The 20327-nt window shown below is 39.5% G+C and overlaps 1 protein-coding gene across 1 annotated transcript; it reads left to right on the top strand.

The window, feature by feature from the left end:
- The first annotated feature begins 3309 nt into the window (after positions 1-3309).
- Positions 3310-4175, top strand: LOC149141236 (transcription factor-like protein DPB). The gene is made up of 2 exons (XM_089451192.1): positions 3310-3337; positions 3550-4175. The coding sequence occupies exons 1-2, from the start codon at positions 3310-3312 to the stop codon at positions 4173-4175; spliced, it is 654 nt and encodes a 217-aa protein (XP_089307318.1).
- The last annotated feature ends 16152 nt before the right edge of the window (positions 4176-20327 follow it).

The raw sequence follows: 20327 nt of genomic DNA, 5'->3' as shown, positions 1-20327 counted from the left end.
GAAGTTTACATTGGTGATTGATAGATGACCTTGTTACTATATGAAGATAAAGGATGATGCTCCTAAAGAAATGAAGTTTTGGAAAGTTAAACTTCTCCGATGATATGATGATAGAGACCGTGTGGCTGAGTTGTTGATGAATTTGCCTCCTAATAGAGAAGAAGCTTGGATAAAGAAGGTGTATATCTCCCCAGTTCAGAGGGAGGACAAGTTGTGATAGCGATAATAAAGACTATGAAGAAAGAATGTGTTAGTTTTGGTAGCGTTGGATGTGTTCTAGCCATGAAATTTTGTGGAGAGGCTAAAATGCATGAGATCTCCAGAACCCAAAAATAGTTTCAGGAAATTCCACATAGAGATGACATAATTAGATTATTAGCCTATTTTTTAATGTTTCCTAAGTCTAAAATTAGAAAAATTGGTTAATTAATCATAATTAATTAAGTCAAGGTGAGAATAGTCTAGAAACTTACACAGATCGAGTTCAAGATGATCCTAGCCCTTGATTAAGCTTTAATCTTGGTCGTTGGTGCTCTAAGACAGGATTATAAGAAAAGTCGATGGGCACTTGGAGAACACACCATAGACACTTTTGGGAGAGCACCTTAAGGTGAGGAGCACTTGAAAGTGTGACCAGTTGCAGATACTCAACGATCTAGACAAATTGATCCTCCAATGCAAGCCAATAGTAGTGATCAAGTCAAAGATCGAGTAGCAAAGTGTCAGAGGGGCAAAGACAGTGATCCGGAGGAAGATTTTCAGATCTAGAGAGGTAGAAGGTGAGTAATTGAAGTATTCCACATCACAGCTAGCCTACATTAGCCGCAAGGGTTGCCCAGATTTTGCTGACAACGCAGACTAAGGCCACGCGGGTTTTCCCATAACAGACACATGAATTGCGTTGGACTTCCTAGCACAGCCACACGGATCGTCAGAAGCAAATTTACCCTGCGCAAAGGTTGACAACCAAATTTCAGAGGCCGTAGGTTTGCTTGTGGAGGGAGAGAATTATTCTCTCTAATTATTTTCTGTCAAATCTTATCATTTGGACAGCCAATTGGGCTTCCAAAGAATGTACTTAAAATTCACTGTTGGATATTAAAATAAACCCTCAGTTTTTTGCATTGATTTTCGCAAGTTGGGTTTTTCCAGGGACATTTTTCCAAAAATAATTGTGTAAAATTTGTGTGCATGCTAGATTTTCTTAGTTTTCAGCGCTATTTTTCTTTCGTGGTATTTATTTGTGAAAATAACAGTGTGAATTATTTGGTATTTATCATAGCAAACTGCAAATAAATTGTTAAATAAATTAACGATTAGGAAAATAATTTCCAATTGTTGTAATAGATGAAATTTTCACATGATATCAGAGCGTGAGTGATCAGCCAGGAAGCTCAAAAGCGAAAGAAATAATTTCGCTGCTGAGAGGAAGCAGTAAGCCGAAATTCTTGGAGGCAGCGCGGTGCTCAAACAGGCATGACGAATTCTTGGGGCATAAATTCGACTTTCATGTTAAACTCATATGGACAACAAAAGAGTAGGAAAGATAAATCATGCAGTTCATTTTTTATTAACATAAGATACACATTTATAGTACAATACGTGACTCTTGGGATTCAGATCCCAAGGTCTCTTGGACTGCTTTTGTCCATTCGAATTCCACACTAACCCTTTAGGATTAGGTATCCAACATTCCCCCCCTTAATCCGAAGGGTTATGTATGAGTCCAAGAAGAGAGCTGTAATACAAAATGTGCAAAAAATGCATGGCAGCACTAGGCTGAATGTGCTCTATGAAATGTTGGTAAAAAGGGCGGTGGTTTAAGGATGACCACCAACACTGGAACGCTTAGTGCAGTTCCCGGAACTCTTCCAAAACTGGCAAGAAACTGAAGTTTTCTGCTAGAGGAAGTGATCTCAATCTGTGATGGTTTAAGGATGACCAACAACTCTGGAATGCTTAATGCAATTCCTGGAACTCTTCCAAAACTGGCAAGAAGCTGGAGTCTTCTGCTAGAGGAAGTGTTCTCAATTGTGTTCCTGGAATTCTTCCAAAACTGGCAAGAAGTTGAAGTCTTCTGCTAGAGGAAGTGTCCCAGATTTCCAACTGAAGGCATGTTCAGGCATCTTTGTCTCTGGCTGCAACTCTGAAACAGGTGTGGCAGGTTGTGGCTCAGGCTCGCTTGATGTGACTTTGAAGCTTGTAGATGATCATCATTTCCCCCCCTGTCAGGTACAAGGTGAGAAGATGGAGAAAACTCAACTGCAAGACTGTTCAATATTCTGGAACAAGTTCTGACATGTGTTTGGAATATCTTCTTGGCTGTTGATGCCCATTGCCAGGAAGCGATCCATCCAAGATGAATCTTTGTTCTTGCAGGTGGTTTGTTTCTGAAACATCTGTGTGAAGAATGGCTGGTTTTATGACAGTGCTCACATGGATGAAGATCAAAACAGTGATCTTTCAGATGGCCAACTCGATCACAGTGTTGGCATTTCACGATCTGTTGTTTTTGTTGTTGTTGTTGTTGCTGTAGAAGAGGGGCAGATTCTGTAACAGCTGAATCTGAACTGTCATGAGGAGCAGGTGAACTGTCATAAATGAATCCAGCACTCTGAAACTGAATGGGCTTGGCATAGTCTAGAATATGAAAGGACAAGTCCTTGTCATATCCAAGACCAGTTCTGTGCTTGTTGTGAACAAGCTGTTCCCAAGGTCTGATGATGGGCTTGGGAAGTGCAGACTGAGTTTCTGCATCTGCATATACAACTGCTGCTTGATTTGAATGAACTGTAACATTATTAACATGCTGCTGATGGGTGGTTGTCTCAATGTTCTAAACAAAAACAGGTTCAGAATGATGACTCCACTGCTGTAATTCTTCTTGCTGTAGCTTTGTCTCCAACTGCAAAAACTCAATATTTTCCTGTGCATTTTGTAAACATGTCTGAATTTCTGAGAGAGATCCTTTGCTGATTTGTAATGTGTCATCAATAGTAGATAATATCAAAGTTTTAAGGAACTGTAATACTTCACTGGTTCTGGCCATTTTTTCTTTAATGTCAGAATTACACCTCAAACACTGATCACAACTACTACTCAATGCAAAAAGGTAACACCCACTAGCAATATCCCGTGCAACAAATGATCAGTGTGCGATCAACAAGCACCAATTACAATCCATATAAAATAAGATGATGAAGCTACGTTACTGTTGAAGACCTTAAATTTGATGCTATGATGATATCACTTCTGCTCCAACATATTGTTGCGGTACTAATGATAGACCTTCAAAAAAAAACTTTTGTAATGAATGATTTGAAAGCACAGTCAACAGGTTTGTTTTTAGAATTGCAGGTCTTTATGTAATTAGAGTAATCTGGTGCAGCCAAACAGGTCTTTGAACCTCTGAATACATTGCATTCTGTTGCATTATGTTTTACATATATTTCACCAACTTCTTTCAGCACAACCTTCTGTGACCATAGTGAAAAAAGGGCAATGCCTTTCACTGATTTCTGAAAACTTTCTAATTGAATGAAACCAAAGTTACCAGACTTGGCTTTAAAGCAATCAACTCAGCGTGGCAAGACAGTCAACAGTTGACTCCGGACTTAGCAAGCCTATGCAGTCAGAAGGTTGAGAGCAAGGGCCGGACCACATATAATGAGGTTGCAGATGAACTTGTAGCTAAATATGCAAATCTGGACAGCACTCTTGTTTCACCAGACCGGCAACAATATGATGAAAAGAACATTCGGCGAAGGGTTTATGATGCACTGAATGTACTTATGGCAATGGAGATAATTTCAAAGGAGAAAAAAGAAATCCATTGGAAGGGGTTGCCTAAGACAAGTATAAATGATGTCGAACAGCTTAAGGCTGAGAAATTGCTCTTGAAAAGTAGGATTGAGAAGAAAGCATCTTATTTTCACGAACTCGAAGAACAGATTATAGGCCTTCAAAATCTAGTGAAACGAAATGAGCATAGATATAGTTCAGGGAATACTCCATCTGGGGGTGTATCGTTACCCTTCATATTGGTCCAGACTCATCCCCGTGCCACTGTTGAAATTGAGATCTCTGAAGACATGCAGTTAGTTCACTTCGACTTTAACAGCACACCATTTGGGCTCCATGATGAGTGGCCTGTTTTCCCTGAGCAACTGGTCTGAGTTGCCTTGAATAGTGCTGGCCTAGTCTTCATTACCTGTAACGCTCCTTTAATTGTGCCTGCCTGTTCTTCTGAATACAGAGCGTCATTACACCTGCGCCTCTACTGTCTGACAATTCTCTGCGCTCATCATCTATGCGTTTTTCTGCCATTCTCAGTCTAATGAGTCTAACGCTCACCCTGCTCTCCCCATCGGTTCCGCTGGTCGCTCTGCGCTAACTGTTCTGACGCCTCTGTCATCAACGCCTCTATCCTCTGCGTTTTTTCAGTGAATTGCATTGCTGCATGCACAAAATTACCAGTGTGAAATGCATCGCAGGAATGAATCTTTGAGGTCCTGAGAAATCCACCAATCGTTTAGACCTTGAGAAATTCGTATTAAAAAACATGAAATCGATTGCCCAGGGTTTGCAATAAATGAAATGGAAGCCTTTTTCCTGGGACTCCCGTCAATCTAGGCCAAAACGAGCTGATTCCCCAGGAAATGGAATTTGTCGGTTCAGTCCCTCAAAGACCATGAATATTCTCAAAGGTCTCTGCTCTTATCCTCAGATTTGAAGCGTGGCTTCACAGTTTTTCGCAGAAAGCCGCTGCATTTTAATCTGAATTGATATTTCCTGACGAGATGCTCGATTGCGGAGACTGCAGGTGACAGGAAATCCACCAAGAAACCTCAGAGGCGTATAAAGAAGAAAACAAATTCCTTCATTTAATGGAGGCGGAGTCCTAGAAAGCCCTAAAGGGACGGGGAACGCGGTAGTGAATAAAGATTTTCAGCGCTATTTTTCTTTCGTGGTATTTATTTGTGAAAATAACAGTGTGAATTATTTGGTATTTATCATAGCAAACTGCAAATAAATTGTTAAATAAATTAACGATTAGGAAAATAATTTCCAATTGTTGTAATAGATGAAATTTTCACATGATATCAGAGCGTGAGTGATCAGCCAGGAAGCTCAAAAGCGAAAGAAATAATTTCGCTGCTGAGAGGAAGCAGTAAGCCGAAATTCTTGGAGGCAGCGCGGTGCTCAAACAAGCATGACGAATTTTTGGGGCAGAAATTCGACTTTCAGTTGCAAGGTTGTAGAAAAGTCAAGTTGCCTGGGTTAGTGATTCCAGCAATCAAAGGAAGCAAGTGTAGCTCAGATTTTCATTGAGTAGATTCCTTGGTTGGCCGCAGAACCAATGTCGTGTGGAAGAGAAAAGCACACACAACAAAAGGAAAATTTCTCAGGGAACTTCAAGTCTCAGAAATTTGATTTTCCAAGGCAAATTGACAGTAGCAGCTAACGAATATACGCATTCCATATGGCACTGCAAGTAGCAAAGTAGTAGCCAAGCAGAAGGAAAGAGGGGGTTTTCGAAAATTTTCGAGATGGCCACAGTGCGACTTAGAAGTCAATATAGGTTGGATGGAGCTTCCAACTATTTCATCTAGAAAGTAAGGATGTCCTTCCTTCTAGATGAATATGGCCTGAAAGCCTACATAGATAATTTGGTGGCAATTCCCTAGGATGTGGATCAGCTAAAAGAATACAGGAAGGAGATGGTGATGGTGAAGCGGTTGATCTTGGATGGAGTCTGAGATCATATAGTCTCACATGTCGCAAACATAGGTACATCTAAAGAGATGTGGGTAGCTCTCTCTACGATATATCAGAGTACTTCTGAGAAAAGGAAGATGTTCTTGGAAGAGAAGCTCAGATGCATCAGGATTCGAAAGGGAAAAGGCATAGATCCCTTCCTCACCAAGATTCAAGAGGTTCAAGATCAGCTTGCAATTGTTGGGGAAACGCCTCAACCATTAGAGCTAGTACGTTTATACAATGTCTCGAAGGATTAGCAAGTCTTCGTCCAAAGTATATTGGGCAGAGACATGCTACCTAGATGGGGCAAGATGTGGGTCAATTTGCAGCAGGAGGAAATGAGGCGAGCTTTGCTTAAGAGCTCCATTAATGGCAACAGTAGAAACGGATCGAAGGGTGTGAAGGAGGAGGCGAATGTGGCCCTGGAATTGAAGGGTCCCAGTCAAGGGTCGGGGGAGCAGAAGAAGAAGAAAAAAGCCCTGTCAAAGGTCAAGTGCTTGAGGTGTGGTGAGTTCAGTCACTATAGTACCCTGTGCCCTCTCGGGAAGGACAAGCATGAGAAGTAGGACTAATACGCAACATCCGCAAAAATAGACAAGCTTTCCTCTAGGCTCGAGGAAGAGTTTGCTATGTTCATAGATATACCTCTAGGAGTGAGGTGGGGTGATTTGGTGTTGTGACCCCAGAGAGCTACAAATATGGGGAAGGTCCTTGAGGAGTCCACCTCATGGATCATTAACTGGCTACGGGGATCCAGAGTATTCAGTAGTAGGATGGATCATTGGCAGTTGATGCAGTTAGTACCAGAGTGATAATTGCAGACTATTAGTACTCAAATGTTGAGTATCGTAGTACAGTGTTTACAACAGAACAGATGGCTCAATGCAGACTTAACAGCAGCGCCAATTCTTTAGTGATAGTGAAGAGGCTAGTAGCAATCAGGACTCGGGAGACATATGCATCATACTGAACACAAACAATTCAGTATTTTGGATGCTTCTCAGTTGTAGTAGTTGTAGTTACAGCAGCAACAGATGAGAGGGAGTTGCAGTGTAGATGCAGAGTTGGCAACAGTATAGCAATGTCAGCAGCAGCACAAATACAACATCAGAGTTGAGCAGTGGTTGGTGGGTAGCAGAAGCCAGACATCAGCAGTGTGACAAGAGATGATACAGAGGTAGAGTGTTGTGGCAGGGTTTGCAACATTAGATCACAGTCCTTGCTAAAATGGAGTGTTAGTTTTTGTAACATCGAATGTGTACTAGCAACTAAATTTGGTGTAGAGGCTAGAATGCATGAGATCTCAAAAACCCATAAATCGTTTCTAGAAATTCCACCTAGAGATGACTTAATTAGATTATTAACCTATTTTTTAATGTTTCCTAATTTCAAACTTAGGAAAACTAGTTAACTAATTAGAATTAATTAAGTCAAGGTGAGAATAGTCTAGAAACTCGCACAGATCGACTTCAAGATGATCCTACACCTTCATTAAGTTTTAATCTTGGTTGTTGGTGCTCCAACAGAGGATTATAAGAAGTCGATGGGCACTTAAAAAACACGCCAGAGACACTTCTGGGGGAGCACTTGAAAGTGTCACCAACTGCAAATACTCAATGATCTAGACCGGTTGATCCTCCAGTGCAGGTCAATAGTAGTGACCAAGTCATAGATCGAGTAACAAAGCATCAAAAGGGAAAAGATAGTCATCCAGTGGAAGATTTTCAGATCCGAAGAGGCAGAAGGCAAGTGAATGAAGTATTCCACATCGCAGCTAGCCCTGATCAACCGCAAGGGTCGCACAGATTTTTTTGACGTCGCAGATTAGGGTCACACGGGTCTTCCCAGAACAAACATGCAGATCACATGGGAGTTCCCAACATAGCCACATGGATCATCAGAAGAAAATTCCCCTGCACAAAGGTTGACAACCAAATTTCAAAGGCTACAAGTTTGCTTGTGGAGGGAGAGAATTATTCTCTCAAAGTATTTTCTATCAAATCTTACCATTTGGACAAACAGTTGGGCTTCCAAAGATTATACTTAGAATTCCTTATTGCATAATAAAATAAACCCTCAGTTGTTGCACTGGTTTTCCCAAGTTGGGTTTTTCCAGGAACATTTGTCCAAAAAAAATTGTGTAAAATTTGTGTGCGCTAGATTTTCTCAGTTTCCAATGCTATTACTCTTCCACAATATTTATTTGTGAAAATCATAGTGTGAATTATTTGATATTTGTCATAATCCAAAAATAATTGTGTAAAATTTGTGTGTGCTAGATTTTCTCAGTTTCCAGTGCTATTTTTCTTCCACATTATTTATTTGTGAAAATCACAGTTTGAATTATTTGATATTTGTCGTAGCAAAGTGCAAATAAATTGTTAAATAAATTAACAATTACGAAAATAATTTCCAGTTGTTGTGAGAGATGAGATTTTCATTGAAAATCACAGTGTGAATTATTTGATATTTGTCGTAGAAAACTACACATAAATTGTTAAATAAATTAACAATTACGAAAATAATTTCCAGTTGTTGCGATAGACGAGATTTTCATAGAATGAAGATCAGAGAAAGGATAAAGCACTATTGATTGTTATTTATGATGAATAAAGTTGTTTTCGTGATTAATGAAGTTGTGAACAATAATTGGATATTTTGAAAAGTGTCGAGGTTGAGTTTGGTGTTGCTGGAGAAGTTGAAGAAGGAAGTTCCCATCAAGATGTTTTTGGATATTGTGATGACCTAAGCAATGTCAGAATAGTTGAAGACCCCAAAATTTCATGCTAGCATACAAGAACATATACATTGGAAGTTTGATACTAGTTGGGGTTGTGAAGTTACTGTTACCACTAAAACTAGCAGGTGTCCTAAGAGGGGATCCTATCGAAAAACTACTAGGTCGAGGGAAACAATGGAGCAATAGCCCACTGTCGCCTCAACTAAGGCTCCCTACTCTTTATGGACTTTCACCAATGGGAGGAGTCCCAGTATGTGAGGAATCACTAGAATAGGTATAGTCAATGATAAGATAAGGAAGTGATTCCTAAGCCTATTCCCAAGAGAGACCCAATTAAATAGGTTACTTGCTTTAGAAGCAAGGTGATGGGCTCTCTAGGAAGGGCTAAGAGGGATTTTGAGGATGGGGTTTGGGAGTATGCTTTGTAAAGGAATCCCCTAGTCTCAGAAGGCCTTATGAATGCTTGGCTTCTAAGTGATCTTTGTGGAATTGTAGTCAACAAGTTGCGGGACCACCAAGGGCCAAGTGGACCCAAAATTAGGTCAAGGATATGAAGTTGATCAATCAAGGATGTACTTGACCTAATTGGGGAAAGGAAGAGGATCAAAGAAAGAATCTTTCTTTGATGATTTAGTGCTATGATCCCAATGAGGTTACTAGCCAATGGGAAACCAAGGGAAAGAATTGATCTTCGAGCTAGGGCTTGAAATATCTCAAGATCCCACCGTCAAAATCTCGTGAAATTTGGAGGGCTTTTTGAGGACACACCAGTGTAGTTGTGGGAAAGAGATTGAATTCTTTTGATGGCTAAATCATGAGAAAAGTGATGCCCTAGGTGACCTATGGAGGCTAGACCTAGAAAAGGAGGAGAAGGTGAGAGGAATTCTCTTTGAAAATGATCACCTATGGAAGGATCAGTGCCTAATCCTTTGAGGAAGATGGAGTCAAGATGAAATTTGTAATTTAGAGGAACTACACCCCATCAACGAGCCTCCTAGATAACTTCGCATGGCAATTAGGGCATGAGAGCAGCTAGTAGATGAATTTCTACTTCAATTTGCAATAATTAATAACTTATCAAGATATGTTCAATAGAGAAAATCTCTAGGAACATTCATCATTTCACATATGATACATGAGAATCGAGATGATGCAACACTACAAAAGATTAAATTCCCACAATTTCGCATAAGAAAAGCAGTAAATTCAGATCTAGTATAGCGAAAACCCCAACAACATCAATGTATTAAAGCAAATAGCAAGAATAAACATGAAAAGGTCACTTACATGTGCAAAGAGTATATTCAATCACAAAATTATGCCAATAATGAAGCTCCAAGACAAGAGAGAGATATCCAAACATCAAAATTCATTCATTCCAAAATCCTCCTCCAAAAGGGGTAGCGAAAATCTCACAAGAGATAAGAACCCAATCCAAGTGATGATGATGATGAAAATGAATCATCTCACTTTTATTTATACACTCTCCAAATGAATTTGATTTAGCTAAATTGGCCTAATTGAGCCTGTAAAATAAAATGATATGCATAATAACAATACTTTTGGTGACAAGCCCATCAAATGGTTCAATAACATAATAAGAAGCCTCTCAAGAGGGTTGAATGATGAACAAAGTGAGTCGTCTAGCCTTTGAGGAGAAGGCCTAATGAAGTCTTCAAGAATAATATCCAATCTAGCCTTCCAAAGGAAGAAATTCAACACATCAACCAACTTCTCTTAATTCTTAAAGTAAGAGGAAGACATCTTCATCCGCTCAAACAAATTTCAGCAGCAAATAGAAGGTACAGCAAAGGATATTTCAGCAGAAAATGAACAGCAAATAGAAGGGACAGCTAGAGATATTTCAGTAGTAAAGAGAGGGGACAACAAGAGATATTTCAACAGCAGCAAGTAATATTTCAGCAGCAAATAGGAAGGGATATTTCAGCAGCAAATAGGAAGGGACAGCTCTTGTCTTCTTGGGCTTGTCTTCACCAAAGTTCTAATACCATGTTGAAAATTGATGTTTTATGCTGAAACAATTACTTAAATTGAAATTTCTTCGACCTGCAATACAAATTAAGAAATTGTAGATAGAACATACAACATATAAACCATATGCAAAATAGAAGACAACCAAGAACACAATGACACATAGAGAATTTAGGTCCAATCACCTGCGAAAAACCCACAAGGAGAAAAGCCAACCAAATTCTTCCTCTTAGAAATCAATTGTGTTGTGAAATGTAACTAGTATCGGTCTTCATAATTGTATTTGAGTCATAATGTAATATATTTGTCAAAAGAAAAGGAAAAGAAAATTATTTATAAGAATGGGTTTCATGCTTTGTTTATTTCGTTTCTAGGTCGAAAGCCTCCATTGAAGGCTTCTAGGGTTTGTATCATGTATCATTATCCTTGTCATTATGTAATAGACCCTTCTTGGGCTTTGTATGTCAAAAAAGAAAATCATTTTTGAGTCTAAAGTGTCATTTATGCCTCCTCCACCAAGTCGGCCTACCCTCCAATCAAGTTGGCCTTGTTACCCACCACCTGTGGATAGTGTATAGAAGAGGATTTTTTTCTCCTAGATGGTCCTCAGTAGCCAGCCAACAACCCTTTCAGCCACAAGATAGCTTAATGTCTCATCATCTCCGCCACCTAAGCCAACCATGTGGTCCCTCAACCACTTGTCATGAATGTACGTTTGAAGGTGGGCCTCCCGACCCAAAAGGTATGGCTTTTCATTGGTACAATTGAATAATTTTCCTTACTTGTCATGGACACTTTTGGGCATGGATGGATGAGGGGATTCGGAGAAAAGAACGGGTTAGGTTTGTATTCTTGTCTCCATTGCCCGATTTTGTGGTTACTCTTGTATCCTAGTCCCATGGGATCTCTTTTACTGACCATTGGCTTTAGCGTTGCCACTACATGGGAAACCCCGATTTTGGTTGTGTGGTTCCACTACCCGATATCACCTACATCACTCCCCTTCCACACATTTTAGCCCCATTCATCTATTTTCCCATCCGGGTCCACATGTCTCCACTAGGTCTACATAGGGTTAGCCTTCCCTTCCCCTTGTCCACACCTTGGGTCGAGCCTGAACGATGCCCTGGAGGTTGATGTAGCTAAAAAGGAAAGAAAAGAAAAAGCATAATTTGGACACTCTCAACAGGAAATGTACCACAAAATGCAAAATATGGCCAAGACATACAAATTTAGCACGTGGGAAAAAGCCAGACATGAGCTCTACCCCTTATCCATGGCCATCACCCGGGTTCCTATGGGCCCTAAATGAGCCCCCTCTATCATTAAGGAACCCATGATTGTCCCAACCCCTGGTGGGCGATGAACCACCCATCCTTAAGGGGGTATCCACTGCTAAATATTTATTTTACATCATGCTCTCATCCCTTGTAGCCCTGAGCAGTTGTGAAGAAAAATCAATAAAAGGCAAAAGGCATATGAAGAAGGGTGAAAAAACAAAGGACGAGGTAACTCATGTACCATGATTTGTTCCCTCCTAAACTCATAAACCCAGGTGTGGCCTTCCCCTATTACAGTTACCCTTGTACCATGACATGTGGTCTGGATGATTCCCCCGCTCCCCACTCTGCTCCGTTATTTTATTTTTGAAAAAGAAAGAGGAAGCATTTGACATGTTCAAAGACTTCAAGGCTCTGATTGAAAATCAAACTAGAAAGTTGATCAAAGCTTTCAGATCTGATAATGGGGGAGAGTTCACCTCCAATAATTTTAATGATCTTTGCAAAGATGTCAAAATAAAGAAAGAAACCATTGCGTCGTACAATCCACAACAAAATGGTGTGGTTGAGAGGAAAAATAGAACCATTATGGAAGCAATGAGAGCCATGCTGCGTGATCAAAAGCTACAAAAGCTTATGTGGGGAGAAGCTGCAAATATTGTTGTTTATGTGCAAAACAAAACTCTTCATCAGACCTTAAACAATAAGACTCCTAAAGAAGTCTTCACTGGTAAAAGGCTAGATGAGTCATTTGAGAATATTTGGTTGTCCTATATACTTTCATTTGCCGAAAGAGAAAAGAAGCAAAATGGAAGCTTCAGGTAAGAAAGGTATGTTTGTTGGTTATTGTGATAATTCAAAAGCTTATAGAATTTATGTACCTGGTCAAAGAACTATAGAGTTTAGCAGAGACATAACAATTGATAAAGATGCAGCTGTTATAAAAGCAAGAGACTTTCCTCCTCCTACCATTACTGAAAGGCAAGTTGTTAATGAAAAAGAGGTTGCATCTATCTTAACCAGAACCTGAGAATGAGTTTGCTAATAATCCAATGGGTTCCATGGATCCTTTAGATCCTCCACTACATGATCCTCCTACCAAAAAGAGACCATTATGGTTGCAGGATACCTTGCAAGATATTGAACAACATGCTGCACAAAGAGGAACGTTCAGAGAAAGTAAGAAGCCAAGTCGGTTTCAAGGGTACACTGCTGCCATGAGCAACATCATTTAGCCAGAAACATTCACCTTTGAAGAAGTTGCAAAAGAACAAGTCTAAAAAGATGCCATGGCTGAAGAATACAAGTCCATCATCCACAATGATGTCTGGAAAGTGGTTCCTAGACCTCAAGATAAATTTGTTGTCAATTCCAAATGGTTGTTTAAGATTAAACATGGTGAAGATGGTAGTATTGAAAAATATAAGGCTAGATTTGTAGCTAGAGGTTTCTCTCAAAAAGAGGGTCAATAGATTATGATGAGATTTTCGCACCTATAGCTCGATATACTACTATTTGATCTGTTGTTTCCTTAGTTGCTAGCAAAGGATGGACTCTTTACCAAATGGATTTGAAAATTGCTTTCTTGCATTGTTTCCTCAAGAAAGAGGAATTTGTGGAATAGCCACGAGGCTTTGAAAAGCATGACAGGAAAAATCATGTATGTGAATTGAAAAAAACCTTATATGGGCTGAAGCAAGCTCCAAGAGCTTGGTATACTCGCAATGATAGCTACCTAACAAAGTTTGGTTTCACAAGAAGCACTGCAAACCCAAACCTCTACTTCAAGATAATCCAATGTATACCTTTGACTTTGGTATTGTATGTTAATAATTTATTCTTGACAAGAGGAGAACCTCTTATCCTCTAGTGTAAGAGGGAGTTAGCTTTTGAATTTGAAATGAAAGACCTTGGCTTGATGCATTACTTTCTGGGTCTAGAGGTCTGGCAAAGATCTGGCGAAATTTATATTTCTCAAAGAAGATATGTTGGTAAGCTTCTTGAAAGATTTGTTATGGTAGAATGTAAGTTCATGCATACTTCTACGAAAATGATCTTTAAGAAATTGTGTGGCAAAGTTGCAGGACCTAATCTGGCAAATCCCACAGAGTATAGACAACTCATTGGTGCTTTGATGTTTTTGGTAAACACTAGGCCTCACATATGCTTTGTTGTAAACACTATGTCAACATATGATTGATCCCTTTCATGCCCACTGGATTTTTGCAAAACATGTACTCAAATACTTGCATGGAACTATCAATCTAAGATTGAAATGCACTGCTAAAAATGTAAGACTTCATGGATATATTAATGTTGATTGGGTTGGTAACTATGTTGAATGAAAGAGAACTTCTAGATGTTGCTTTAGCATGGGATCTATCATGATCTCTTGGATGAGTAGAAAGCAGGTGTTTGTTGCACTGAGTACAGTTGAAGTTGAGTACATTGCTACTAGCATGGCTAGTTGTGAGGCAGTTTGGTTGAGAAAGCTTTTTGGGGAACTATTTGAGCAAGTTCCAGACACAACAGTTATATATTGTGATAATACGAGTAGGATTCTTTTTGCAGAAAATCTTGTGTTTCATGACAAGTCCAAGCATATTGAGATCAAGTATCACTATATCCGGGATATGGTGTAGAGACGAGTAGTGAGACTCCACCACATCCCCTTTGATGATCAAATAGTTGACATCCTTACCAAGCCTTTACCAAAGAAAAGTTCTTGTTTTTTAGCAGTGTGGAAAAAGTCGAAGTCGGGATTAATTCGGCAAGGGTCCAAAAGTTGAAAAAATCGACAAAGTCGGGAGTTTTTTGAAAAAGTCAGCAAAAAGTTGGAAAAATTAAAAAAACACAAAATTATTCATTTTTTTTTAATTGTTTTTAACATCTAGAGTATCCACAACATCAAATAAATGCATTTCCACATAAACATGTAAAGAAAGCTAATATATAATATGTATATGAAGTCTAGTGCTACATCACATATCAAAATAGTGAATCAACTCCTGAATTTTGAGTCTTGTCTAAGTCTCAACTCTCAAGAGTCAAAATATCAACAAAAAATATAATAAATGTACATCATGAGTCATCTAAAAGTCATCAAGCAATCACTAATCAGTCACTGAGATCCTCTTCCCCTTTTACGGGAATAGGGAATGGCTTTGCCTTTTCCTCTAGAGGAAGAAGACCCTGCCCCTGGGGATACAAAATCAAATGGACTCAATCATCCTCTAGAAGTGGATGGAAGAGGTGGCCTCTGTGCTATGCTGCTGCTACTGCCCATCCTAGATGGTGTCACCTCCTCCTCAGCATCCTCATCCAGCTCTGCTACTGCCTCCTGACCCTGATGTTGCTCTGCCTCCTCCTGTATCTCTGGCTCTCCCTCCTCTGCAACTGCTACATCCTCTAGATCCACACCTAACCAATCCGGGATCATGTCCAAGATCGGCCTCTCAGTCTCGACACTCCATGAAGAGGTGGTATCAATATTGTCCAATGAGATGGCTTCCACATCAGTAGGTTTCTGAAGCTGTCTCACCCACAATCGAAGATTGTAGTAGACGTAGACCATGTCATTGAGGCGTTGGGACTCCAATCTATATTAGGGTAATAGATTGTAAATTAGTACTTAGAAAATTTAAATATTAAAATTAATCAAATGAATTCAAAAAATTTAATTTGAAATATTTTTTGTTTTTACCTGTTGCGCTTTTTGGAGTGTATTTTGTCAAATACACTCCAGTTGTGCTCACACCCAGAGGAACTGCATGTTTGGTTGAGCACTCGAATGGCAAGCTTTTGGAAATGGGGTACTCTGGCACCATAGCTTGTCCACCAAACATCTACAAGTTAAAAGAAAAATGAGAAACATAAAAAAAAACATTGAAATTCTAAACTTCAAAGTTTGAAACAAACTGAAGCTTACCTGGCATTTTGGTCGTCCTATTCTTAATAGCCATGTTAAAACCAAATGTGCCACCTCCGATCCTATAGACCTCCATTTCTTTAGAAATCTCCTCACGTTCTTGCTCAGATGACACCATCCTCTCGACACAAATGAAGAATCCATCCATCACCTCGGCATCAAATCTGAAACCACAAGCATAAGAAAATGCAGGGTTGAGGTAGACACCTGCAGCATGAATGGGGCGATGGAGGGTATTGTTCCATCGCTGATCAATCGCTCTCCATATGACCTATTGTTTCTCTAACCCCTCGTCTCCCTTATCTACATAATAAGCATGGATGGCTTCTTTGGCCCTATCCATGGCCTCATACAAGTAGCCCATTGCGGGCTTGTCTCCATCAACCAACCGAAGAGCCTTTACCAAAGGTTTTAAAATGGCACACACCTCCTCTACTCCTACCCAAAAGCTCTGATCATATGAAACTAGTTTGCATATGCCCTCTCCCTCCGGTTTGCGGCTAATAGATAAAGAACGCCAATCCGCTGAGAGAAACATGCTCTTCACCTCCCACATAGAATTCAACAGAGACTGAAGAGATATGAAAGTAGTGGCAAATCGTGTAATGGCAGGCCGCACCAACTCTTTGTTGTTGGTGAATCTTCTCATCAAGCTAAGCACAGATGAATGATTATATATAAATTTTGTTATGCTCTTGGATGATTCAACAATATCCCTCACAGTAGGAATCTTACCTATATCCTCCAACATCAAGTCAATGCAATGAGCAGCACAAGGTGTCCAAAACAAGTTAGGATACCTCTCCATAAGCATCTTGCCAGCTGCAACATAATTTGCAGCGTTGTCCGTTATGACTTGGACAACATTGCTTGGGCCTACTTCCTGAATGAAGAGGTCCAACAACTCACATAATGTACGTGCATCTTTAATGTGTGCAGATGCATCAACAGATTTCATAAACATTGTCCCCTTGGGACAACTAACCAAGAAGTTAAGAAGGGTCCTACCCTTCTGGTCAGTCCAACCATCTGACATGACTGTGCATCCAATGTGCTCCCATGATGCCCTAAACTCTGCCAATCTAATAGTGCACTCAGTATTTTCATCTTGAAGAAGAGGCCCTCTCAATTCTGCAAAGGTGGGGGCTTTGTACCCCGGGCCAACGACAGCAACAACATCAAACACAGGCTGGTAGAATGGGTTTGTCTTGGCAATGTTGAAAGGAACATCACTCCATAGAAGACACCTACTGACCAACCTGTCAACTTCTGCCTTTTCCTTTTTTTTCATTGATGATTGGATCCCAGGTTGTGAACTAGCTGTTGTTCTAGGAACAAAAAAAGATGAGATAGAAGGATGAGTACCCATGGGTGAGGAAGGTGATGCTGCTGTAGAAACACTGCCACTCTCAATTCCCCCCACTCTCGAGCCCCCTACAAGTTGTTTTGTTAGTGTTGCCCTGGTGTCTTTCCCCTCCTCTTTATCCATCAATGATTGAATGGCCCGTCGAATGATTTCTGGAGTTGTTTTTTTGCAAAGTTCAACATTTTGCCCCGGAATTTGCCCCAAATGGAATTTTAATCTGTTGATGCCTTCTGACATATGCTTGCCACACAACTTGCAAGTCAAATACATTCTATTGACCCCCCCAGTTTCGGGTGTAGCATCAGGCTCACCAAACTCCCACATAGAATCCAAAATCCTCGGCATTTTGTTTTAAACTTTGAGCTTGAATTTAAAGTTTAAACCTGGGCAGAAAAAAAATTGAAACAAATTAAATTAGCAATGATCCATCAAAATAGTAGCAATGATCCATCAATTTAATGACAGAACAAAATGTCACTGTAAGAAGAAGAGATTTTTTTTGAAGAAAACAATGGATTTAACAGGGACAGGTATCATGATAATAAAGCCCTTACTGCAAAATTGCAAATGAAGAAACCATTGACTGCAGAACTTCAATGATAAGACAATGTACTCCTTACTGCTAGACTGTTGTAAGATGATATGTGGATGAAACCCTTACTGCTGCATGATGATGAGACAACTAACTGTGAAAGTTTGAAACCCTTACTGCTGACAATTAACCCCTTTTGCAAGACTAGGCTGCTGTCAATAAAATCCCTGCCCAAGTTCAAATTTCAATAGAACGACTCCTCTCAAAGATTACAGTGATAAGCTTCAGGGTTATATATTAAGATAGGGCATACCTCCACGAATACTCCTTAACCTCTGCTCTTGAATTAGCACTGTAAGACACTGGTTTTTTGTTTTGTATTGTTTTGGAAATAATCAAACGTACCTCAGGAAATGATAAGAATATAAGTTATCATCTAGGGCATGGGCATGTATTGTAAATTTGTAATGGACTTGGTAATTTGGGAGTGTTTTAGACTCCAAAGAAGCTCCAGTTCTGCCCTAATACAAGGCCGAATTTTTACCTCAGAGACAGGGCCGAATTAGGTTCAGATGGGGGTTGAAATCTTCCTCAAACAAGGGCTAAGTCTGCGGTCAATATAGATCTGAAACTTCAGCCATTACAGGTGCAAGACTCATGCTTCATATGGTCCTTAATTCTACCATGAATCAGCCTTATAGAATCTCCGAATTCTGTCAAGGAAAGGCCACAGAACAGGCCTCACTCTTGCCTCAGATATAAGTTAATATGTTGCCTCTTGTTACAGCTAAAATGTTTTTAACTGGCTTCTTTTTAAAACAGTATGGCAGGTGTTACTACCGGGCCTTATAATGATGTGGCTGAACAGTGAAAAGTACAAGCTACATCGACTGTCTGCTTGGCAGCTTGCTGTCCCAAATTGCATAAATATATCCAAGGATATTACAAGTAGATAATGTTCAACACTCAAGAATATTACGCCTATCAAGTGACAAGAATAATGCTTAATATGCATTAATCCAAAAATGGAGAAAGAAATGCAATGATATAGTACCGACAATGTTGAATACTTGGCAAATGCTATCAACGAGGTCACCAGTGTTGAGTGTTGACAATGGACTGTGGACATACCTTGCCGGCTCCTCTCCACGCAATGGCAGTTGCAAACAGAAGTTGGATTTTCCAATTTGGAATGTAACCCTCGTTCTCTCGATTCTCCACAGCAGCCAAAACAGCGAACAATGACAACGCACAACAAAAACTAAACTGAAATCACCCTTTGCGGCTCTTTATCCACGAAAAAAATTCATGCCGATTTTTTCCATCGACTCGCGATTAAATCGGGATTATTTCGATAAAATCGCGATTTTTTTTGTTTCTGAAAAAATCGCCAAAAAATCGCCCGATTTAATCCTTTCGCCCAAAAAATCGTAATTTTAGGAATAAATCCCAATTTTTTCGGGACTTTTTCACACTGTTTTTTAGAGAGCAACTTAGACTTACGGACGTGACCCTTCCGAGAAGCTGTCACAATTGATTGAGAACACTGAGTTGCCTTTCCCCCTGGCAAAGCTCACAAGACTAGGGAATGATGTCGAAAATATCCTGAGGATGAGGGCCTCTCGTGTAGTGTGTGCCACAAGAGTAGGCCTCAGTATGCATCTGACCCACAGTCTGGAATGTGGGAAGAGCCACCTATCTGGCCAATAGGTGTAGTGAGACTTGTCTGTGTGACTTGTCTAGGATGCAGGCATTCCACCACTTGACACTTGGTTGTGTTTGAATCTTTTCTATGTGACTTGTTTGAGTCTTGTCTATGTGATGCCTGTGTTCTATCACCTAATTTTTGAGATGAAAATTGGTTGAGTGTAATCCTTGTCTATGTGACATGTGATGAACCTTTCTTTTCCAAATTTGTGTCAAATGGATGATTCTTCTTTAGATTATGACTTCATTATTATAGATGTTACTAAGCGGAGTTCAGCTGAGATGAATGAAAGAGATCAAAGGAAGCAAAGATCTCTGATGCAAAAATAAATTCCTCCCTAGTTGAGGAGTATTAAAATTTGGCAACTCAGGGATGAATTTTTCCTAAAAGAAGTCATATCTTTCAGTTATGTTTGAACCACCTACAATAAATTTCATTTTTGACAATTCTAACATGACTTTCCAACAATAGTAAGTCACATCTCAATTTGGAAGTGATTTTCCAAAAATAGAAAGTCATGTCTAAATGATCAGGATGATCATATGGAATCCACTTTAAAATCAAATCAATCATGATTATACAAGTCAAGAATTAATATTTTTATCCTTACTAGTATTATTATTATTATGATACTAATAATTATAAAATAATCTAAAGTCATTCACCTTTAATGGATTAATAAAAACGAAATCTCTCACGGAATAAGTAAATTAAATTGAGAATCTCTTACTTGGCAAATTGAACCTCTCTTTTGGAATAAAATAGTAATTCCACACTTAAGAGAATGTAACTCCCCCGCTAATTCAATGTATGGAAAAAGTGTAACTCCTCATTAAATGCACTTGTAACTCTCTCATTCAATTCAATTTTTAACTCTCACCAAATATTCTCTCATGTCTAAGTGTAACTCTCTCTCTCTCCCTAATTCGAATTGTAACTCCTCAAGACAATTGTGCCTCTCTCTCTATTCTAGGACGAGTTACACTTCTCCTCAAGTAACTCATCCCTCATGGAATTCAAT

Source organism: Pinus tabuliformis, chromosome X (assembly GCF_031772625.1).
Source record: "Pinus tabuliformis cultivar Carrire ecotype Pingquan chromosome X, CPIR1, whole genome shotgun sequence".
NCBI lineage: Eukaryota > Viridiplantae > Streptophyta > Pinopsida > Pinales > Pinaceae > Pinus > Pinus tabuliformis.
Note: the sequence above shows the minus strand (reverse complement) of the source record. Positions and strands in the feature narration are given on the sequence as shown.

What these genes read in the sequence shown, in the direction of transcription:
- LOC149141236 (XM_089451192.1), top strand. Translation starts at nt 3,310, where the DNA reads ATGAATGATTTGAAAGCACAGTCAACAG. An exon ending in TTTGAAAGCACAGTCAACAG is followed by an intron (nt 3,338 to 3,549) that starts GTTTGTTTTTAG and finishes ATGAAACCAAAG; the next exon opens with TTACCAGACTTGGCTTTAAA.